This window comes from Pagrus major, chromosome 11 (genome assembly GCF_040436345.1).
Source record: "Pagrus major chromosome 11, Pma_NU_1.0".
NCBI classification, from domain to species: domain Eukaryota; kingdom Metazoa; phylum Chordata; class Actinopteri; order Spariformes; family Sparidae; genus Pagrus; species Pagrus major.
This window is the reverse complement of record NC_133225.1, coordinates 12,899,768-12,923,585: the sequence shown is the minus strand read 5'-3', so window position 1 is coordinate 12,923,585 and position 23,818 is coordinate 12,899,768. Positions and strand designations below refer to the sequence as shown.

The 23,818-nt window shown below is 41.6% G+C and overlaps 3 protein-coding genes across 4 annotated transcripts; 2 read left to right on the top strand and 1 right to left on the bottom strand.

The window, feature by feature from the left end:
- The first annotated feature begins 510 nt into the window (after nt 1–510).
- On the top strand, nt 511–9,463 carry slc35a3a (solute carrier family 35 member A3a). 2 transcript variants are annotated; one of them, XM_073476239.1, is made up of 8 exons: nt 511–892; nt 1,068–1,277; nt 2,865–3,019; nt 3,193–3,315; nt 5,177–5,351; nt 6,672–6,790; nt 6,950–7,083; nt 7,187–9,463. In XM_073476239.1, the coding sequence occupies exons 2-8, from the start codon at nt 1,088–1,090 to the stop codon at nt 7,275–7,277; spliced, it is 987 nt and encodes a 328-aa protein (XP_073332340.1). In that variant the 5' UTR covers nt 511–892; nt 1,068–1,087; the 3' UTR covers nt 7,278–9,463. The 2 variants fall into 2 exon arrangements, with proteins under 2 accessions (XP_073332340.1, XP_073332341.1); XM_073476240.1 differs by having other exon boundaries at nt 870–936.
- Nucleotides 9,464–14,056: 4,593 nt separating this feature from the next.
- Nucleotides 14,057–16,256, bottom strand: fam78bb (family with sequence similarity 78 member Bb). The gene is made up of 2 exons (XM_073477163.1): nt 15,880–16,256; nt 14,057–14,579 (listed from the first exon to the last, which is right to left on the bottom strand). Exons 1-2 carry the CDS (start codon nt 16,254–16,256, stop codon nt 14,057–14,059), a joined length of 900 nt encoding a protein of 299 aa, XP_073333264.1.
- A 2,743-nt stretch (nt 16,257–18,999) lies between these two features.
- On the top strand, nt 19,000–22,451 carry rex1bd (required for excision 1-B domain containing). The gene is made up of 5 exons (XM_073476586.1): nt 19,000–19,121; nt 19,627–19,709; nt 19,854–20,058; nt 21,716–21,804; nt 21,997–22,451. The coding sequence occupies exons 1-5, from the start codon at nt 19,119–19,121 to the stop codon at nt 22,067–22,069; spliced, it is 453 nt and encodes a 150-aa protein (XP_073332687.1). The 5' UTR covers nt 19,000–19,118; the 3' UTR covers nt 22,070–22,451.
- Nucleotides 22,452–23,818: the final 1,367 nt, after the last annotated feature.

Genomic DNA, 23,818 nt, shown 5'->3' with positions numbered 1-23,818 from the left:
AATCGAGGGTCTAAGGACAGAGGATGTCGCTCACTGTACAGATTGTGAAGCCCGCTGAGGCAATGTGATTGTGTTTTTGGACTATATAAATAAAACTGATTTCACTTGATTTAATTTGTTCTAAGCTCCCATTGTGGACCACTAGATGCTCACCCCCCTTTTTTAATATAACGTCAACAGCTGGCCATTTATTACATATTGCACTTTAAAGTTTCACATGTTTTTAATTGAAATGCTTACGTCTTGCAACCTTTAAATCTTTCAGTGTTTTCATTGAATTATTTGAAACAGATGCTTTGTTTCGCTTGTGCCTACTGGGTGTTCAATGAACTGTTTTCATTGAAAATAATCATTAGGTGTCACTTTAGCCATAAATGTGAAAATATCTGTGTAATTATGTAATTATATTCCACTAGTCTGAAGTAAGTGTGAGTGGTGCAGTTTGTTGCCAGTCCCGCAGGGGGCGCTGGTTCGCGCAGGAAGCCGTGACGCACCACGAGGAAGAAGCCTGTACACGGAAGTCATCCCGGACTCTGCATGTATGAGATTTGTTTCGTCCTGTAGACTTTCTCGGTATAAATGACTCTTTCCTCTGACGGTGAGTTAAACCGTGATGGCTCTAAATGAAGGGACAGTCGCTGTGAAGACCCGGATAAGATAATGTGCAGCTCTCAGCGGACGGGTGATATCCGGTGCGGGTCAATGGACGCCAGGACTTGAAGTGCGGCTGTTTTGACAGCTGGGTTGAGCCTCCACTACCTGGTCTGTCTGCCTGACAGAGAGCAGCTGGGAGCAGACCAGACTTCGAGGTTTAAACACTAAAGAGGGGTTTGTTTTATGTACAGACGAATATCTACGTGAGAGAAGTTGCTGTTGAAGAAAAGGCAGAAAGGTGAGCGACTGTCAGCGACCTCTCCTCTCACCTGTGTGTGTGTTGTGAGTAAAAAAACTGCTTTGCAAGTCCTCCTCAACAGCTCTTTCTTTGTCTGTGTTAACCTCCTAACAACACTTCTGACTGCCTCCACTGTATATCTACATCGACCTCTTACTCCCTTCTCTGTGTCCAGCCTCCCACCGACCACTGGCCATGGCCTCGTCCCGGCTGAAGTACCTCTCTCTGGGCGTGCTGGTGTTCCAGACCACCTCCCTGGTGCTCACCATGCGGTACTCCCGCACCCTGCAGGCCGAGGGCCCGCGGTACCTGGCCTCCTCAGCTGTGGTGGTGGCTGAGGTGATGAAGATCCTCACCTGTGTGCTGCTCGTCTTCAAGGAGCACAGTGAGTGCACCTGAACACACCTGATGATCACCAACACATTATTTTCATGATACTTCAACCATTTACTGTCATGTTGTTATTGATTTAAATGTGTGAGGTCTGTAAAGTGTCCAGTAATTAGGATAAATGGCCATCACAAATTCATACTGCCTTGTGATTGCTTTTGTTGAACCAACAGTCCAAAACTGTAAAATATTAACACAAAAATGAAACATTAACATCAATATGAAACAGAGAAAAGCAGCAAAACTTCACATTTGAGAAGCTGGAGTCAGCTTTAAAGCAGCAGAAATGATCATTCAGATATCGCAAATCACACACAAATAACCACAATGAAAGAAACCTCAAGGAGACTATCAGGATGGACAGACATGCAACAGATGTTCAGGGTAAAATTACAGTACAGACACTCAGGATGACAAAATATGAATGGATTGTAAAGATATATAAAGGTTCCTATGGTCTCTTGTTTTTTCACACCTACCTCACTTCCTGATCGCTCATCAACTCTTCTTCACTCTTGGTCACACCTTGTTTACTTTAAGTTCAGCTGAGCACTCCCTATTTAACGACCGCACACCCACTCATTCACTATTCTCACCTTTACATTGATGCAACAGACACACAACATGTGTGTTTTTCTGTGCTCCAGTTTATATTTCATGAATTATTTGATATTGTAGAAATAAACCTTTTGTTTGAAGACAAAAGTGCTGAAGTTTCTTTGCTGTACCTGCAGTCTGATCAATGCCCATGATGATGGTCAACTTATTCTGAACCTCCTACTTGTCAAATATAGATCTGGGAGGATGTTGAGCAGCTTCTGTTGCCAAAAGATTATAGGCTACATCTGCTAATACTCATAAACCATTTAAAACAACAATGACTACAATAGTTAAGAATTGTATTGTTTAATCCTCTCGAACAAAAAGTAAAATATGTGTGCCGCACCAATATTGCATGAAATAAAATAAAATATAACAAGGTTAATGGTGGTGAAAAACTAAAAGCAAAGGCTTTTTTTTACAACGGGGGTGATACAACATCTGAGTTTCGGTATTGATGCTATTGCAGTTCTGCTCTTTGAGAAATATCAACCATTTTTTTGATTAAGTTCTCTCACACGTTCAATGTTGTCCAAACATAAGCAGCCACTCAAGAACTTAAATAAAATACAGACCATAATCTGTACAATTCTGATTTAAATCCAAAACAGTCCAAGCAAAGAATAAGTAAAAAGATTGTCCGCATTTGGTACTGGAAGTGCTACGGACACATTTATGGTTTAAAAAAAATTCTTGCGGTTCAATAATGAATATCTGCCTGACTAAAAATAGCCCTTATACAGTAGTTGGAGAAGTTCCCCTCACTGAGAAAACAGGTTTGTCGAGGTGATGTTGTCCAACTGAAGCACAAAAGAAATGGAGAACATTACTTCAGGGTGTTCCCTTTTTTAGGTCACACCTGTCCGAATGCCTGATGCTAAAATCAGGTTTACTGTTTCACCTGTAAAACCTGGAACCTGTTATCTGACTAAGCGGCAGCCCTGCTGACTGTGGTCTGAATAGTTTTGTTTCTACTCCTCAGGTTACAGCATGCGAGCTCTGAACAGTGTCCTGCGTCAGGAAATTGCCAACAAACCCATAGAAACGCTGAAGCTGGCGATCCCCTCGGGGATCTACACGCTGCAGAACAACCTGCTGTACGTCGCCTTGTCCAACCTGGATGCAGCCACCTACCAGGTACAGCAGAGGGCGGGTTGGGTTGGGAGGCTGTGTGAGGCTGTGTGAATCTGCTTGACTCACAGTGTGACTCATACTAGAGCTGATGTGTCTTTCTGAGACATTTCTCGATTAGCACATCCTCCTCGCTCGTTCATGGATTATTTAAAGTTTTCCCACTTCGTCTCCATTAGGTTACGTACCAGCTGAAGATCCTGACCACGGCTCTGTTCTCAGTGTCGATGCTGGGTCGCAGGCTGGGCGTCTACCAGTGGCTCTCGTTGCTGATCCTGATGGCTGGAGTGGCTCTCGTGCAGGTCCAGTACAGCTTCACGTTTACTGCTTGGAGAAATGCAAAATCACGCATTGTTCACCTTCTCTAGAAACAGGCTACAGAACATCCTCTCTGTGGTTCATACCAAAAATCCATCTTTTACTGCCTCGTAAATGTAAGAAGAAAGAGATTGTGCCCAATTCTGTAGGCGTCTAATTGTCTGATTAAGCATTTCCTCAGCTTTGTATTGTAAATTCTTAGTTTTGGTTATTGTGTGATCTTTAATTTCCTCCCGTGGCCGGATAAAGAAAAGACACCTCAGTGGGAGTTCTGAGAAGGTTGAATAAATAAAACAACATAATGAGGCCTGAACTGGAGCATTGAATAAATATTGGCTACCAGTGGTTACGAGGGTTGTGCTGATGAATGATGAAGTGTTGACTGTTTTGATATCACCTCCTCCTCCTTCTTGGCAAAACAAAGAAAATGCCTGTCAGTTGGTATTACACCGGATGTGATCTTTATATTGGCTGAGCACTCAGACAGAAGCACAATGGAAGAGGAGGAGGAGGATGAGAGGATACACCTTGTAAACGATCAGACAGATAGAAATATTGACTCCATGCTGTGTAACCAGCTTGTGTGCAGGAATGTGACATTAGTTTATCCATGAAACCATGTGAGGACACACCCATAGCAGCTATTCTGTTTGCAGACACCCACCAAAAAAACATATAAATGTGCTAAAAAGCCAGCGTGAATCCGTTGAGAAATAATTGGCCTGTTTTGCATTGATGCAACTTCTCATTTTCACTGTTCGTCTTCAAGGTTCGTGCTGTTAGTTCTCACTCAGCAGGGTTTGTTTTGGCGTAGGTATCAGAGGTGGAAGGCAAACAACATCTTGTTCAAAGGGTTGTTAACTTTTTCAAATCTTTACCAAAGCATAAAAAACTGCAGTAGCTACAATATTTTTTTTCACTTTGTACAACCAGAGATCATCATCTATTTTCCTGCTTACTGCAGCACAAAACGCAGAGAAACTCAAACTCTGCAGCGTTCTCACAGCTTGGCAAAGTTGTGAAGATGCCTTTGTTCGAATTTCAGGTGCCCTGCATCATCGAGCATTAAACAAAACGTTTTTTCACAGGAGCTGTTTCATATTGACACACTGGTTGTGTATTCTGTTTCCTATTGCAAATTGATATCACTCTCACATCTGTACTTTTGAAGGTTTCATTTTCAGGACCATACTTTTATTTTTTTCTCAATCTGCCCATTGCTGCAGCACCTCTGTTCACCCTCTTTCTGAACATTTTAGTCACTGTCTCTTTGACAGTGTGGCTTAAATGCCCCGTGCGAGCGTCTGATGGGACACAATGTCAGACGCTCGCTGTCAACGCTGAAACCGTTAACTGTGCATTCCGTTATGTCATGTAAACAAACCAAGCACCTCTCAGCTGAGCGCTGAAGATCAGATTAGAGATGTTATCTCTCAAGCAAAACATAAGCGAGTTTGCTAAGATAGCCTGCCCTCCTACGTTTGTACTGAGAACTTGTGCTTTAAACTGTGATATTTAGATGTTTTCTATACTGGAAATTGCATGTATTATAGCCAACAGCACCTGGACCTGCTTATCAATCAAAAAAGAGATGGAAATCTTACTTTTCTACAATATGAGACCTTTAGATATTAGGCTACAGCTAGCAGAGGGTAAGCTTAGTATAAAGACTGGAAACAGAGGAGAACAGCTAGCCTGGTTCTGTCCAAAGATAACAAAATGTACCTATCAGCACTTCTAATGCTCACTAATCAACACGTTACATCTTGTTTGTTTAATCTGTATAAATGTGCAAAAGCAATTTGTCGGTTCATCGTAATTCAAGTGTTTCTCTTGTGTTTGCAGTGGCCCTCTGAGTCCCCAGCGGCCTCGGAGAAGGAGGCCCTCTCTACAGGCTCCCAGTTTGTCGGCGTGACAGCGGTTCTGGTGGCGTGCTGCTCAAGTGGGTTCGCTGGCGTCTACTTTGAGAAGATCTTAAAGGAGAGCAAACAGAGCGTCTGGGTCCGCAACATCCAGCTAGGTCAGTTTTCAAGGATCAGCAATTCAAACCAGTCAGTCTTAAACAATAACAGCTCTTCTTACATATAAAATATGATTCAATACACCGAAAAAGAAATGTTGAAGTCTCATTCGATCGATACTCCTCCATCCACAGAGGAATAATGTTGAGAGGAGTTGTTGAAAACAGATTGAAAAAGGCCCTGCATCGTTGTTCCTGAGGCGAGCTTGTGTGTGTGTGTGTGTGTGTGTGTGTGTGTGTGTGCGCATTTTCCTTTCTTCCCTGCTCAGAGAGCCAGCTGGGCTTTTTACCTCCGATATGTTTCTGTTAAGATGAATGTTCCTGTCTAGTTTATTTTTACCGCGGAGCGTGTGAGGCATGTGTTAAGTCTCTTGTGATTCCTGGTGTGAGCTTGGAGCTTTTTCACCTGCATTAAATGTTGGAGCCTAGATCTGCAGCAAGAGCAGGGAAGAAAATGCAGCGCGTTCATTTTGTTGTTTTTGTTGTTCGTAGTTGTGAAAGTGAAAGAAGAAAATGTGCAATGAAGCAAAAATAACCAAGAATTTTGTATAATCTAGTCTTTTAAGCCATTTGATGAGCAAAATGTCTCTATTTTATATGATTGTGATGCAAATTTGTTTGTGCTTTGAAATGTTGATTTGATAAAACTACAAATGTAAAGATGTCACCTTGAAAGATTTAATAGGCAGTTTGCACAACAATTAAAATAAAAGGAAACACAATTGACATGCTGTAGGTTGGAAATGAAATTGTGGGTGACAGCGTTTTTAGGAAAGTAGGGAAGAAAAACACCGTAGTTGAATGCTTACATGCTGTGGCAAGGTATTAAAGGAATACTTCACTATTTTGGTTTATGCCAAGAGTTAGATGAGAAGATTGAGTTTGTAAACTAAATAGAAAGCTAAACCCAGAAGACCGTTAACGCTAGTTTATCTTACTTTAGCATTAAGATTAGAACTGTGGAGAAAGAGCTAGCATGTAGGCAACAAAATCTGACTTAAAGCACCTTTAAAACTCGCAGAATAACACGTTTAAGCTTGTTGTTTTATCTGTTCAAAACGTCTGTGGTTTTGTGTTATTTGACTATTTCAGATATGTTCACTGAAGTTATAGACGTACACTTAACCTCAATTTTAAAAGGACTCTGTGGACCTTCTGTATTGTACTGGTTTAGTCACTGACACTCACTGTTAGCGGAGCAGAGAGAGGCACTGAGAAGAGGCACTCGAACGTGAATAAAGTCACATCCTTTGGACTGTCGCTGGAAATCTTTCACAAAGAAATCCACAGTCTAGCAGCATTAAGCTGTGTGTGTTTCAGGGATGTTCGGCCTGGTGTTTGGCCTCTTTGGGATGCTGGCCTACGATGGAGAGAGGGTGAAGGAGTCGGGTATGTTCCAGGGATACAACACGATCACCTGGACTGTCGTGGCGCTGCAGGTAACGCTCACTCCACTGCCAGTGATTTAATATGTGTTTCTGTCAAATATATTATGAAGCCTCTGGGGTAACAGACTCTTTATTTCGTGGATCAGACTCTCTGTCGGCCCGTACAGGTCATGCCTTCGTACATCTGTGTCCCTGTGTTTGTTTCTCCAGGCGCTGGGTGGTCTGGTCATAGCAGCGGTCATCAAGTATGCAGACAACATCCTCAAGGGCTTTGCTACATCGCTCTCCATCATCCTGTCAACTCTAATATCCTACTTCTGGCTGCAGGACTTCGACCCCACCGGGTAGAGAAATCAGTCACTACCTCTCCTTCCGTCTAAATCTTTGTTTTTCTTTCTCATAATCACATTTTCTCAAGCTGACGGTGTTGTCTGCTGTCATCCACAGCGTTTTCTTCCTGGGGGCCCTTTTGGTCATCGCGGCCACTTTCCTGTACGGCTACGAAGGGAAGCCGGCCCCCAACCCCAGCAGGGCATAGGACTCTCACGGCTGACACTACAGCAGCAGCAGGAGGTCCTGTTGAAGCGTCAAGACATGGAGGGGGAAAGGAGGACAGAGGGCTGGAGGAAAAGAAGGGGAAAGGTCTTTATCATATATTGTGATCACAGAAAGGAAGAGACAGAGCAGTGGAAGAGGAAGAGAGGAGGTAAGCAGGTTGGGAAAAGAAGACGGGGACCGAGGGTTAAAACAAAAAGCAAGCACAACGCTGCGATGGGTCTCACACACCAAAAGTGCCTCAGCTGACAAGAGAAGCAGTGAGAAGAGAAACTGTTTATAACTACCGCTGTAGAGATAATCCTGGCTGCCACACCTCCATATGTGGAGAGAGATTCTCGACAGGACCGACTGATTGTGTTGATTAAGAACCTGTTTGACTGCCAGTCACTGTTACTGCCACATCAATCACACCTATACACGAAAGGATTAAAGGCGCAGACAGGCAGGAGTTCTTCAAAATTGGTTATATGTAGTCAGAGCTGCAGTATCGAGGCTCCTTCTTGTCCCACATAAAGCTCTGAAAGCACATTTTAGGCCATTTTTTTCTCCCTGAAACGAGGCCTCCGAGCAGTTGTTTACTCTAAAGCTGTGTACAATACCACAAGCCATAACGGGCAAATAATCAAGGTTAGTTTGAGGCCCCAGTTGGGGTTAGAGTCTGCTGCAGAGGCGGATTTGTACACAGCTTAAGAGGCCTGGCTGCCTGGGAGGCAGAAATCGGGACAAAAAAACGAACAATTCGATGCACTTAGAGCCTTCAGACTGTGGTAGATGAAGTGACCATAACTCATATTGTCTCCTTAATTACGGCTCTCATGTTGGGTTTCATTCAGCTATTTTTGGAAACGGTCTCTGTTGCCAGGCAGCATATAGTCACCGGGGTGTCTTTGATAACATATACAGCGCATCTCAGTGACAGAACTGTTTTACTGTACCACTCTGGTCTGTCTGCGTCTGGTGGAGTTTAATGTTCGTTAATGTTTGACAGTAATCTGGGTGTAGAAATACTGTTCTGGGCTGTAACAAGAGTTAATCATCAGGACGGTTTGATTATGTGCTGAAGATGATTTTGTACAACTTGAAATTATGTTAACCTTGGGTGTAAATGATAGCACCATTTAAATTGTAATCTGTAACTCTCAATGAATTGTCTGTTTAACTTATTCATTCATTAATTAGGAAGTTTACATGACTTTTCAAAGCCACTGATTACCAACATCCATGTCCTGTGCTCGTGTAACGATATATTCTGTCAATTTTGTGGTGAAGTTATCAAAAATCACTGAATGCGGCCCAGCTAAGTCTGAACTGACTGAATAGTTGATACTAGGGATGCACGATATTTGAATTTAAGCCGATATTTTCCAACTCATTTTGGCCGATCGCCGTTGCTGATACCGATATAAGTACGTATTTTTTTTTACACCTAATTGCAGAGAATATCAAGTCTCTCTGTAAATGGGATTCACATTCAGATGCAGACATACGATGCTTTTCTAAACGTAAACTGTAAAACTACGTTGTCACAGTGTGTGTTCATTCCAACTAATGCTGCTATATCGATTTAAAGGGCCACTTCAACTATATTCTTGAACTGTTGGACCTCCAGACGGCCAATTGGCTCTTTCTGATCGAACAACACCAAAAATAAAAGAAATACACACCCGTTTTTCTCTGATGATTACACATAAAAATGTAAACATCTGACTTACAGGTACATCTTGAGGTTTAAAACCTCACATTACCAGATAATCTGCACCAAACACTGGCACCAAGGTGAGAATTAGGATTTAATAGGCCTTAAACTCCTGTAGTCCTAGCCCGGCCTTAGCTATGCAAACTGCTATTCTTTGAATCAAGAGGTGTGTTTCTGTTTGTTTATAGGCACGTAAAAAAGGTGCATAGTGCACCTATAAAGCCTTTATCGGTCGATACCGATGACCTGCCGATATTATCGTGCATCCCTATTATATACTCATTACATCAGACATCTGTGAGGCATTACTTACACACAAAGTAACCATGGATTGTATGATTTGACTGGTGTTTTTCTCCTGGAACTACTATTTTTCTTTTTCTTGGGATAAAGCGGGTATAATTAATAACTTTATTATTTGAATTACCAATATGTGAATCTTTTATAAAAAGAAACATGTTTCCTTGAAATTTTCTGAATGTGTTTATTGTGTTTTATTCACAATGTGTTTCCTCCCAGATTTTTTCTGCACTAAAACACACACACATTTATAACTTTGACTGCTTTCGACCTGTCACAATAACTTTCTCTTTGTTGGACGAACTAATAATTCCGGAAAATTATATTATTGCCAGTTGAAAACCATTTCATGCCACTGATACATGATAATTAATAGCATAATAGTGTACGTACACCATTTCAAAGAGCAATAAATAATATTCAGACACTGGAATTGGAATGTGAAAAAATATAAAAAAGAATATACTGAATAAATTAAATCAGTCCTCACAACAACAACAACAAAAACAACCACAATAAATAAAATGTGAAGAAATACTTATAATGGTAGAGAAATCCCTGTTAGTTGTTCTTGCATCATCTTGGCTACAATGTTGGTGACAATCTTATGTAAACACAACGAGGTCAGCAAAAATGATTGAGGTCATATACGTACATCGATAAGTTGATAAAGTAATGTATAAGTCGATGACGTCGTTGTCGTTACAGGCCTAGAACTGATAAAATGAAGTCAAAAGGCATCTCAGTCTTCTCCCCTGATGTCTGATCCTATATAAATCTTTGCACATTCACACGTCGACCTTGTCTAATTTAATACTTGGCATGTCGCCTGAGAACTGCGAGCTACATGAATAAATTCACACGTTGATATTTTTGGCATTTGTTTTAATGAGTTTAAAAACACTGCATGCAAAAGCCAGACAGTCTGAGAGAAAGGACTGTAACACGCCAGAGTTTCATGTCCTTCATAATATAACACTGTAAAACACCTTTTTTTTTTTCTTTTTTTTTTACCCAGTCATGTTAAACAAATAACTGCATCAGACTCCAGTCAATCAGCAGGACAATTCACGAGTCACGCTCCTCATGAAGGGCCGTGTAGCGCTCCACCCTCGAGTCCTCAGGCACATCTGTTACTGTAAAAGACACTTGAGGCCCTGATGCACACAGACTGAACGCTGTGTGACCTCATTGTCAAGTATGAATGTATTTTTTTTTCTTAACACTTTATTTTAATCGGGGCAACATGTGAAAAAGTTTCCGCTTTGTTTCACCCTATAAAAGCCTCAATCCTAAAGATCACCTACTTTGATTCTCCAGTTTAAAGTGCTGCTCTAGATGTTTCCCTTGATTGTCAACGTGAGCTCTCAGATGTTGTTCACCTCACTAACTGCTCCTGTGTCATGGCTACAATCAGCATGTGGTTAAAATATTTAATGTCCACGCCCTCTACAGTATATGATGAGGCAGGACACTCCTTCAGATGATCGCGGCTTTAGTGTCGTTCTAAGTGAGGTGTGGGTGTGTTTGCGTGTGAAGGCTCGTTCGGTTTGCACCAGGAGTAATGAGCAGCATGGGTAAGATAAGGTGGTTACATCCTCCGCCTCTCTTCATCTCTGTCTCCTCTAGACCAGCTCAGCACTTCAGCATGATCTATTTCACCGGCTCGCTGAGTGTGCACCGACAGAAACACAGCGTACTATAGACCGGCCTGGAAAAGGGTAAGCAACATTTTCAGATTCAACGTGACTGTGAAATGTTCTGTAAGCTGCACTCTGGTGTTTCACCTTCATCAGTCGTGAATCTTCATAAAAACACATTTTATAAAAGATCAAAATGGCACAGGAGAGTCTGTATGTCTGTGTAAACCAAATACTGCACCAATCTTTGAAGGTTCAGTTCACCAAATTACAAACAAAGCACTTTTTTTTTTTTGCTTCTACCAGAATCGAGGCACGCAGATGTTTCAGTTCAGGTTTTTAGATGTCTGTCCCTTTGATTAACCATTCAGTGTGATGTAGGTGAAGGAAATGTCATTTCAGCTGAATGCGTCAATGCTTTGAAATGTATTTCAGCGTGTCCTAGATGCTTCCTGGTTGGGTTGAACAATTAATCGAAATATTATTGTAATTGCAATATGGCCAAGTGCAATATCCAATATTACAGGAGCTGTAGTTTCTTTTTACAAAGTTAAAATATGTCACAATAAACCATTTGAATCCAATTAAAGGGGCACTATTTAGTTTCGGAGAAGAAATTCAAACTATGAATTTTAATATTTACAATATTAATGAAGTAATTATACAAACTCAGATTTTTTTTTTTTTTAAATAACTGAATAAACAAGCTGTTCTCAGAGGAAAATAAGGTCCCCAGAACACTGTTTGAAGCTAGAAAGGTGGCAGGGTCCGCCAAATATAAACAAAGTAAAACAGTATGAAACATTGTTGTCCTTAAAGGTCAGTTTGTTTATTTAGTTTGTCTAGGCATAAAAAAAACAGTTAATGAAGATTTTTCTCTTCTGATTAAAATTTCTTCCCCAAAACGACAAAGTGCAGCTATGAAGGAATTTCTTTAATTGATAGTCAGCTGCCTTTAGCAATCGATTATTTGTTAATCATCAGTAATATAAAATAATCATCAACATCCCTGGAACAGACATTCATTGTTCATAGAAGTTTTAGTGTATATGCCAGTTATTTCGTTAATTCCTCGAACGCCACCATGAGGTTTACATTCTCGCTTTTTAGTTAAATATCTCAACGACTACTGGATGGGCGGTCATGAGATCTGGCTCAGATATCCATGGTGCTCAGAGGATGAATCGTAGTTACTTTGGCTATTAACTGACTTTTCTTCTAGTCTAAATTTTGGTTTATGACCAAATACCTGCAAAAAGATATTCCCATCAGCCTCAGCTGTACATACTGCTAGTAAGCAATAGTTAGCCTCACAGAGCTGTTGTCGTGTTTAAAAGCAGTTTGTCAAAGCTGTGATCACTGAAGATATTTCCTTCACCTCCAACTTGGAGCCAGACATCTCACTGGTAGATACTTAATCCTGCTAGAAGTAAGTGAGAAGCTATGTTTTTTTGTAATGCAGGTAAACTGATTTTTTTAAAGGGTAACTTCACAATTTTACATATTAAAGTGTGTTTACAGGTCATGGGGAGTACTGCTGCATACATGAACATGAGACCTTTTGCGGCTCCAGAGGATGCTGCATGTAATCTGAAAAATTGCCTCTAGTGATGTCACTCAGCGGCAAAGTTGCATTGTGGGTAATGTAGGCACCAGGTTTTGAAAACGCGTCCACTGGTCTGTACTGCACTCCTTTTAAAGAAGTTGGACTCATTGTGGAAAGTTTAAAGGATCAAAATCGATACAGTAGGATGAGAGAGATCACCTTTTGTATTCCACGCATTCTGCTTCCTTCATTACCCACAATGCGACTGAGTGACATCACTGTAGACAAGCTGCTTCCTCTGGAGCCACAAAAGGCTTTATACTACTTTTTTCACATATGTAGCAGTACTCCCCAAGACCTTTAAACACACTTTAATGTGTAAAATTGGTGTAGGTACCCTTTAAATCTTCTTACGTAAATGTAATCATCTTTCACGACAATCTGTGTCCTTAAACAACATTTACTGACTGGATAAATATGTATTGTTTCACTTGCAGAGGACAAACCGAAGACAGACTCCTTTTATAACTTGTAAAATAAATTAACCTTGCGTCTCCGCCTCACAAAGCCGATCAGATTGGACTTGGGAAAGACAAAATCATGTTTTTACTGCAGAAGGCTGTCATCAACACAGGCATCGCTGGCTTTCAAAAGGCAGGGAGCGAGAAGCTCTGCAGCTTGGATGAACTGGCCATTTGTGTTTGAAATAAAAAAAAAAATCCTGCTGCAGGGCTTCATTTAAAATTCTTCTCGCTGCACAAATCGTGTGCATCAACACCAAATCCAAGCTGTGATTTCAACGTTTTTATGTGATATGTTAAAAAAAGAAAAGTAGCTCTGAGGATGCGTGTATGTTGACAATCTGTCTGTTGTCACAAATGAGGGCCCTGGTGTGTGTGTCAGTGTCTGTGTGTGAGGCAGTCTGGTGTGACAAAGCAGCAAGCCCGGACCCAACCCTGGGGCTCCATTATAGAAAACACACAAACACATACACACATGCCTGCACACCCACACTCACACCATCTCCAACACCTCAGCTGATATTATACTTATCTCTGTCCGTCATGAATAAACTTGTCCGACCTGCATGACACATAAACACGAACACCTTTCCTTGGTTACACTCTTACACATCAGCACTTCACTGCACAGTACAGAGCAGGCCAGTATTACGTCATCATTAAGGCTGAAGAACCTTTTTAAACAGGGTCTGTGTTTAGGCTTGATCGTTTCTTTCTGGGCCTGAGTAGCTACAGTACAGGTTTGAGTTAAATCCCAGCACCAGAGTTAGCTTTGCTCATTTGTGCTGGGCTGGAGTGAAGGCCAGGACAGCTCAACAGCACCTGAAGGAGAGACCAACATACTTTCTGGATCGTCAAAGGCAGCGGTGGGGAATTAAGGCAGTTGTCCCCTCAAGATTTTACACGCTAAAAGACTCCGTTTTGTGCCAATGACAGTTCAAGCCTCGGCCTGATTATAGATCTTCTTTTTTTGTTTTTTCGTCTGATTGTCTCCTCAGCCGTTTCGCTGCACTCTGATGTGATGTAACAAACGGCCAATCCGATGCTCTCAACACTCTACTTGGGCGGTATGACGACGAGCGGAGGTCCTCTCCTCGGCCTCCACATCAGTACCTGGGCGTCGTTGGCGTTGGGCCTCCCCATGGCGTTCGGAGGGATGGGCTCCATGCGGGTCAACACCCGCGGCTGGTCCTGATGCACCCGGCCCACCAGCCTGGCCCTGGAGCCCAGAGGCAGGGACGGATCCACGGCGATGTCGACCCTCATCCTCCACTTGATGGTGTGGAGCAGGATCTTTTCCCTGGACGTGGTGTTGAGCGCCACCAGCCAGGTTGTGAAGCTCTGGTCCCTTTTGATGTTAGTCAGTAGGGGCGTGTTGGATTCACTGACCGGCACAGCCCAGGTGACGCTGGGGTAAAAATTGTCGTTCATGCTGACGATGAAGCGGGATGGCTTGGCGGTGGGGCCCACTATGGTGACAGTTTCTGTGGTGTTTCCGTACCAGGGGTAGCTCACGCCGTCTGAGTCGCTGATGGCCCTCACCAGACCTTCTCGAAGCTGAGGCAGCTCCCAGCTCGACCTGAGAGGAGACAGACAGTGTGAGACTGGAAACAATGGAGAATTCTGGGTAACTGTGTTCCCTTAAACGCACAATATCCACGAGATCCACGAGGGGAACAATTATGGGTGATCCTTCCACTGCTTGGAGGAAATAATAATAATAATAAAAAAGTGTTCAACTACTGTTAAGTTTGCTTTTTAAAGCCTCAATCAGTCAGTTTGTACCAACATAAACTGCAGGTACATTCTCACACATTACTCAAGTGTTGGATCGCACTGCTTGGATGAGCAATAATCACTTTCTGGGTCTGTCAGCTGTTAATTGAAAATAATTAGTCCTGACATCAAAAGAGATCCCTTTCACTCAGTGCACACAGTGCATTGATTAGTGGATAAACAGAAAATGATACCTCTGTTTTGTCAATTAATTATCAGCTATCCTACTAAGTTTTAACTCCAAATGTGTAGAAATGCTGCTTCTCTCTGCATTTTACTGTTTGTGGCTGTCGTTTTGCCAAATCAGGGAGATGAAATGTGCCAACTTTTCCACTTTTTTCAATCTTGGATGATAAAATGATAAGGGACTGTCGGCATGCTCCTTTAAGTCTGAAGCATAAAAAGTTGTGTTTTTTGTTTACCAGGAAAACAACAGAAGCAACAAGATCATCTCACAAAGGCTTCAACAATCGCATCCAGACATGAGCTTGAAGTCAGACTGCAACAGCCGGCTGCATGTGATATCTAGTGGTTCAGTGTGTCAGTGGATTAACATCATCTCTTTGTGTGCCCCCAACAGTTTTTGTCATCTGGTGGCCCTCTTCCATCTATTTGTTGTGCTTACATGACCAAATCTGATGACAAGCCACCCTAAGCCCCCCATATCCTCTCACCCCTACGCCCACCCACTCCAGGATTAAACACCCCCTCACATATGCCCTCCAGATAACATACGTGTATGTGTGTGTGTGTGTGTGTGTGTGGTGGGGGAGGACATGTCTCAGAGTGTGAGAGCATCAACTGTTGTTTAGCTCCTTTTAATAGCAGCTTTTATATTTGGGTGCCAAAGTCACAGGAACAGAATCTGTCGGTGGGCGTCTGAATGAAGCACAGTTAACCTGCTGCGTGCACAAATGCTCCTCTGCGTGATGCACAAGCGCGGAACATGTTATTGTACAGAGTGTGCGCGCATGCATCCAAACCCTCACGCACTGTCACGCACGCTGTATTTATTTATTTATTTATTTATTTTTTAAATGTTGCATCTGAAAGCACGTCACAAGGGTTGGATGGGGACGCGGGTGACAGAGGTGTGAACTCACATGCCGACGTCTCCGTAGGTGTTGTAAAATTCCATCTGGGTGCACGCCTGGATCCAGCCCACCACCCATGTCTCATTGCGCGGGATGGGGGGCATCACAATCCGCGCCGAGGCTTTGAAATAGGGCGTCTTGTATCGAAGCACTATGGGCGAGTTCTCCTCAATGACAGTCGGGCAGTGGTCTATGGTGGCGGACAGGTCGTACACCACGATGTTCTCCCGCTTGATGCGCGACTTGTTACAGGCTATGCTCTGGATGCAGCCCATGGCTGTGCAGGTGAAGGTGATGGTCAGGAGCAGCCAAGAGAGCCCGACAGGCCTGGGGAGCAGCGCTGCTGACCGGGACTCGACCAGTACCAACACTATGAGGCCGTGCATCAGATGAAGCTGTAAGGCAAAGGTGGGTGCTACCACTCTGTAGGCCCCGATCACAATCACAATAAGGCTTGAGTGAGGAGGGTGGTGGGGGGGTCCAGGGTCCAGGTTCAGTCCCTCTGTGTCAGCAGGCGGCCGCCCTGCTCATGTCCCGGGCTCCGACCCCTCTGGAGGCTCCAAGCCACAAGACAAACACCCAGCAGGGATTAATAAAGTATCACATGAATTTCTGATATGATTGTATCCTCACTGTCCGTTTCCGTGCGCCCTCTCCTCAAGGATCCCTGCAGGAACCCTTGCCTGTAACCCTTGATCCTCTTCTTCCTTCCCCGAGCTGTCATGTCACAAGAGGCGTCGGGGGACCGGCGGACACCGGGGCGCCGGCAGGGGGACCCGGTGGTCGGGCGGCGAGGCTTGTTGATGCGGCACTGGACATGAGATGCTGCCGCTGCCTGTAACCCGAGCGGCGGCGTTACTGTCCGTCATGCCTGTCGACTCGACGAGAGGGAAACCCGGTGAAACCAACACAACCTGGGAGTCGGAGCATCTGTGATGGGAGAGAGAGATAAAAAAAAAAAAAAAGAAGAAGGGAAAAAAAACAGCTTCCTCTTGCAGAGTTAGACGACACAGGGAGGCGATTTCCGATCAAAAGGGAAAGAGACAGATAAACCGACTGTCAACATCTGGTAAAGCCTGGTGAAACGATCGCATCAGGGCTTTAAAAAAAAAAAAAAAGAAAGAAAAAGAAAAGAAAACAAGTGTGACTGTCACCGTGGAGGGCAGCGTCCGCCGCTCGGCATCCTCATCTGGTGAGAGCTGCACGGCCGTGTGTCGCTGTTCAGCCTGCGTGGTGCTGAAGATGCTGAATGGACCAATGAGCGGCGGAGGGAGACTGAAGGCGTAGGAGTGCCCGCGTCTGCACAGTAGTAGCTCCACGACCCCCTTCCTCCATGTTGGAATAATGCTTCCTAATCGCATAAACACAAAGCAGACAGATCAGGCTCCGGTGGAGGGGCTGATGGGGGTGTTAGTTAATGAGAGGCAGCAACAGGTAATCTGTGTACATCTCAGGTGTTATTGTGGAGGCGTTTGCGTCAAGATGTCGTGCTTATAAAACATCACTCTCAAAAATTGTTGTCTGTACATTTTTATTACCACATCAGTGTTGTTTCTAATTGTGTAAGAGAGACATTTGATTGGTCAGTGGCAGTCAGCTGCTGGAGGCTTTATGTCACTTTTCAAAATAAAACCGTCACCAAAGCAGAAGATAAATCAGCAGCAAGGTCCAGTTTGTGATCCTCATCAGTAACACGAGTTGTAACAAGAAAAATAAAATGACTTCACTCATATGTTTACTGCACTCAGCACTACCAACACCCTCCCACCCCCTGTTGTCAGACTGCTTTACAGCTAGCCAGCACCTAACAGACACCTTAGTTAATGCAAACACACACACCTTACATATTTTTACTCATTCTTACACAATATGTTTTTATTCTGATATATCAGCATTTTATTGGATACTCAGGTATTTTACTGCACTTAGGTTTCTGGTGAAATTTCACTGATTATTTTTAATATTTTATGCTTTTTTCTGATGGTTTTATGTTCCATCAGATATATTGTCCATTTCTTTTTTCATGTAGACTTTTGTGGTTGGAATATATATATATATATATATATATATATATATATATATATATATATATATAAATTTTTTTTTACTTGAACTTAAATTGCATCAGCCAGGGCTGATAATTTGTCTACTCCTAGTATTCACTTCTTCATTCATTTTACCTTATGGAACAATTATATGAACTTATTTAAACCTTACTCTGCTCCTTATAATTTGTAGATGACTACAGCAAACAAACAACAAACATTTGAAGGAGCTACAAGCATGCAAATGTGTAAAATATTGATTTTGGATCTGTGTACAAAGAGAAGTTTTGTTCATATTTGCTTTATTTTGACCAATACTCTTTATCTACATTGTGAATACAGTTTCTGTAATCACCTGTATTATATTTTATAGGGAGACCTATTATGCTTTTTTGTTTTTTATTTTCCTTCAGTGTTTTATACATGTTCTTAGAAGATCTTGAAAGTTAAAAAGGTCAAAGTCAGTGGTCTCACTTTAATTCTGTGTCTTGTCATGTCATCATGTCACACAGTTACACAATTTATGCCTAGTTTGGCTCGTAATAATTGATTTTAGCACAGCAACTCTTTTAGTGTCAGCAGTGCTGGGTCAGGCGTGTGTGATCTGACCAATCAGATCCGACTGGGTATTCAGGAGGAGGAGCCTTAAAGAGACAGGAGCTAAAACAGAGCGTTTCAGACAGAGGGGAAATACAGTGTTGCAGCACTTAATAGTTTGAGAAAATAATGCTTTTTTTGAGCATTAAAGCATGAAAACTTATTGTAGTAGTAACCCAACATGAAATTATGACCCTGAAAATAAGCATTATATGTCTCCTTTAACACTCAAGGTGCTCTGGGTTAATCTTGGTAAACTGTCACACACAGGAAGTGTTATTACACATGTAGCACTAAGGCTGGTCACAAACATTTAGTTAAAACAAAGAGTTGTGTTTGAACTGCATTCATTAAACAAGACAGCCTGTCTCTTGTCAATGGAGGCTACAGAAGGAACAGTGGAGGTCTGTTGTTACGGTACATGAGAACCTTTATTTTGAAATCCAACGGTGCACACAGCGCAGCATCGTCACTTCCGGGTAGCAGGGCAGTGCAGGCTGCCGATTCACACACTGACGAGAGACAACGTCCTGTGTTCACAAAATATTGACATGTCTGTGATATAAACTACTGAAACTCAGCGACACAATTCCCCGGCAGGTTATCATGGTGAGTATCTGACATTTTATACAACAGTTTAATGTCTGAGAGCCTTAAAACTGCCACTTCTACACGTGCTAAGCTAAGCTAAGCTAATGGTAACTTGGCTACCAAAGCTGAAGTTGTGGTGTTTTAACCAGAGTCAGTCAGCTGCCTGGTACCCGAGACTTTACTGTAGTTAAATCAGATTATTCGTGTAATAAGCCTTTGTATTACTTCCCCTTGATTAACACTAATAACAACTTGACAAGTCAGTACATCAACTTCACAGGTTATGAGAGCTCTAACAGGAAAAAAGCGTTCAAAGGCAAAAACACAATAAAGTCACTATATTTGCAAAGATTTCATAATATTCAGCCTGAATATATTTTTTTCACACGTTTGATTTGAACCACAGCAATGATAATAGTAGTAATCCCTCTAGGGAGGATTCATATTCTGTTAAATCTCTCATACATCATCCCTCACTAGATGTTATGTATTAAATGTGTCTAATGTGATTTCCTCCTTGTAGGTCCCTACAGACTTTAAAGCCCTGATCCAGAGGTTTTATCACCTTCAGTCTGAGCGGGTGGAGACCTATAATCTCTTTGAAGAGTAAGTTTGGATATAATCTACTACACTGTCACTGTTATTTCATTCAGGGATCAATTTTCTTGATTTCAGACACAGAGACATGTTATTATACGCCTCGTTCATTTCTGCTCGTGTATTTCTTGGTGATGTTTTTGCTGCCTCCAGAGGGCACGAGGCCTACTTGAGGACGGGGCCCCACTATGACTTCGACCACTACAGGCAGCTGGTCCATGAGATAACTCAGGCCTTCGTTGGCATCTCCAATGAAGTGCTGCAGATCAAGGGGAAGCTGCACCACGACTTCGACAGGCCAGACCTTTCTGAGCACATAGAAAAGCTGCAGAGCAAAGAGAAGCAGAAACTTGACCTGGTAGGTAAACGCTCTCTGTACCAATTTTAGATGGAGGCCACAAGATTGCAGTTTACAAGATAAGGAACATTTTTATAACAATAAATTTAACAGTAAATTGGGCGTACACTGGTTCACCTACAAGTAGAAGGTGAAGGTGATATAATACTGTATTTACAATATAATGTGCAATATGAAATTGAATATCATACGCAGTTATACTTTGCTCTTGTCAGTATTAAATAAAATACTACTTTTACATTGTCAGGTGCAGTATTCCTGATATACACTTTATTACCTTTTATTACTTCTCAATATTATTACATATTCTACCTTTTCTATTTTTGTTTTATTGTAATTTACTTATTTTCCTAAATTTATCTTATTTTTTGTTGTCTGATGTCAGCATTTACTCCTTTTTACACTTTGTAAATTATTTCTCTATTGTGTTTTTGCTTTTTTATTATAATGTTGCTGAAATTTTGAGCAATCTGTAGGCCAAGAAATTTCTTTGGGATTAATACATTTTTATCTTATATCTTATATAATCAGCCGATTTTTAGATACAGACTAATGATAAATACACACACACTCAAACATCTTAAACTGGAAACTGGAAAGAAAAAAATGTATAAGACTTTACATTTTTATTAATCTATAAACCTTTATTTATTCTCCATCACAAATATTTCCTCCCCATCACTTTTAAAGAGTGAAATACTGACGGCCAGACGACAAAAAACTTAATGAAAACATGAAACTAGACAAGTCATTTGAGTCATCGTGTCTCAAGTCGACACGTTGTGTCAAGTTGCAACAGTGAGTTGAGTTGACTCGAGTCCAAATCACAATTACTCAAATCGTCCTTAAAAGGAGAATAATATTCCTAATTTCCGATTAATTTCTTTTGTTATATGTACGGTTTATATGACCAGTGTATTGGAGAATTAAATTAAAAGTAATTAATTAAAACAAATTAGTTAAATTAATATTTTTTCTTTGTTTTATTTTACTGTAATACTAAATATCAGTATTGGTTTATAACCTTTTACAAGAATCCCTTTTGTTTACTATTGATGTTTTGAACTTATTCCCATATTAATTACCATGAATATCATTTCATTTGATGCAGCTCCTCTGTTTCACCACAGGGAGGCAGAGTTTTTGTGCAAGTACAGTTTGTTTTTACTGCTGTTATGTTGGGGACTAAGGGACTTTTTATTCTGGCAGCATAAATGTTTTAAACAACATTTATGAAGGTAAAAAGTCCACATTGCTGCTGATAAGATTATTCAGGGCTTTTCTGTGCCGACTGCACAACAAACACTGATTTCAGTTAAATTAAAATCATTCAGTGACGATGCATTCTTTCAAATGGTCCTGCTTTCATGAAAGCTGCAGTCTGTCTGTGATGTTCATCATGTTTTGAGTGAGCCTGGTGTTAAAATGTTGATGCTTCAGTGCTTCCCACATTCTTGAAAAGTCACATCTGGTGTTCAGAGGTGATATGCAGCAATTTTCATATAAATACACTCCCTTTTTATAACATTTACTTAACTTCCTTTCTGCCAGTAACGTCATAAAGCTCCTATTATCTTCGAGTTCATCGTCTGTCTCGTCTCCATCCTCCACTGATGAATGGTTTGCATAACTCTTATCTGATGTGCCTTCTCAACAGACAGCCAAGCTGCAGCTGGCCAGGCAGCGGGCCCAGGATCACCCGGAGGACGAAGACTGTCAAGAAAAGATTCAGGAGATCAAGCACGAGTAAGAGCAGCTATTACCTCCCCTCAGTTTACTGCGTGAGCTCCCTGCTGACCGATCCACTCACTCACTATCAGCCTGCTGTCTGCTGCAGAACTTCCTGCCTCCTCCTAATTTAACAGACTTTCCTTTGTTTGTTAAAACTGTCATGTCATCACTAATTTGTTGTGTTTTCTGGGCTCAATCCTTGTCTAGAATCATCAAGAACAAAGAGGCTCTGAGTGAGATCATGCAGGACTTTAAGTATGACTCTGAGGAGTCTGATTGACAGGTGGCTCCCAGGAGACCTGCAGCCGCCCTCTCACATCACCAGACAGCCGAGCTGACAGATCAACTCCACTCTGCTGCAACTTCCATCTTGGACTCCTCGGGCTGCACTTATTGATCCCCCTGCGGCCCCACCCTGCTCGCTGCTGCAGTCTTCTTCCACCCAGGGGGCTTTTCGCATTGTGGCTTCATGTGTTTCTATCTGCAGGCATGCGTTTGAGTTAATGTATGCATCAGCAAAAAAAAAAAACAAGAAACCATCTTTATTTCCTTTTGTTTTTTATGCTGTGAAGACTTGTGTAAATAATTCTTGGAGGCTCATCCAGCAATCTTTGTTTATTCGATGAACTGTATATTTTAATAAAAGAGACTTTCAGAAACAAGTTTGACTGTTTTATACATTATACACAGTATTTGTGAGAGGAATTATTGGTACAGTAAAAGAATATAACTTAGATTAAAAAAACATTCTTTAAATATGCAGTTATAAAAATATAAATGGTATGAAAGCGTCTTCAAACACAGACTCAGGACGGTCATATACAAGTTACACGTAGTGAGCCATGTTTTATAGATATTCAATCACTGCTACACAACCAACGCTGCTGGAGTTCAGGACTATCTGATTTTACTGCATGTATGGTGCGAGATTACTGCATTCAGACAGCTTATTCGGTTTCACTGAACAAAAGCTGAAACAATAGATTAACCGATCGAAAGAAAAATGATCTGCCGTTTGCCAATTTTGTTTGATAAGTGTTTCATTTCTTTGTTGTTACCAAATGCCAAACATTAATTGGTTGTAGTTTATTTTGCTTCTTTGGATTTATGCCATCATAAATTGAATATTTTTGGATTTTGGTCGGACTAAACAAAAGATTCGAAGGTGTCAACTCAGCATTCAGGAAATGATTACTTGTGTTTTTCACTATTTTTCAGACATTTTATTGATGAAACAATTGTTTCCACCCTGTAATAACAGTTGAGTAAGTTTAGTACCTGGATGTACCTTCATCAATCTTTACTGTTTACTGTTAAACTTACATGTACTCGGTTGGTCTACATTTAAAATAACAGGTTAACAAGATGGTTTAAAGATGTTGCTGTAGGACCTCTGAAAGCGACACTTGACACCCTCACCATGTGGAATGGGTTAATTATAATAATAAATTTAACTTGTATAGCGCTCTTCAAAATACTTAAAAGACGCTTCACAAAGAAACCAACAAAAAGAAAACACGTAAAAGGACACATCAAAAGAGGGGGTTAAAAGTTGCAGGCAGTTTTAAAGAGGTGTGTTTTGAGGGATTTGGAGTCGTATTTATTCTTTTTTTAAGACAAATTGTGTCCGTTGTAATCTAATATAAGAAAACAGTCATTAGTTGCAGCCCTGCACAGCACTATTTCCAACAGTAATGGATGTCGAGATACATAACAATCATAACCCTGTAATCTCATTCAGAGTCCACAGTTTTACAACAAAACACGTCTTAACCTGGAACAGGCGGGTCGGGGTTGTTTTGTACATTCTGTTACAATAACTTTTCTTCCCCACAATAAAAGTGCAGTTACTGAGGGCCTATGTATTTGTGCAAACAGATCTAACAGTCAGCGGAAAAGGCAGAAAAAGGGCTGCATTGTCTCACTTATCTTCCACCCGGGCCCTTTAAACTCAAGACTGTGACCAAGCACTGCAGTCAGGCTGAGGGCGTTGGACCTCTCGCACAGCCGGGACCCTCGGGGCCAGTTA

Bases quoted from the DNA above. Each gene is read 5' to 3' on its own strand.
- fam78bb (XM_073477163.1), bottom strand. From the start codon at position 16,256: ATGCACGGCCTCATAGTGTTGGTACTGGTCGAGTCCCGGTCAGCAGCG. The intron at 14,580-15,879 runs GTGAGTTCACAC...GTCTCCTCTCAG, and splicing joins ACCTACGGAGACGTCGGCAT to GTCGAGCTGGGAGCTGCCTC.
- rex1bd (XM_073476586.1), top strand. The intron at 20,059-21,715 runs GTAGGTAAACGC...CCTTCTCAACAG, and splicing joins AGAAGCAGAAACTTGACCTG to ACAGCCAAGCTGCAGCTGGC. The intron at 21,805-21,996 runs GTAAGAGCAGCT...ATCCTTGTCTAG, and splicing joins ATTCAGGAGATCAAGCACGA to AATCATCAAGAACAAAGAGG.
- slc35a3a (XM_073476239.1), top strand. From the start codon at position 1,088: ATGGCCTCGTCCCGGCTGAAGTACCTCTCTCTGGGCGTGCTGGTGTTC. The intron at 3,020-3,192 runs GTACAGCAGAGG...CGTCTCCATTAG, and splicing joins TGGATGCAGCCACCTACCAG to GTTACGTACCAGCTGAAGAT. The intron at 5,352-6,671 runs GTCAGTTTTCAA...TGTGTGTTTCAG, and splicing joins GGTCCGCAACATCCAGCTAG to GGATGTTCGGCCTGGTGTTT.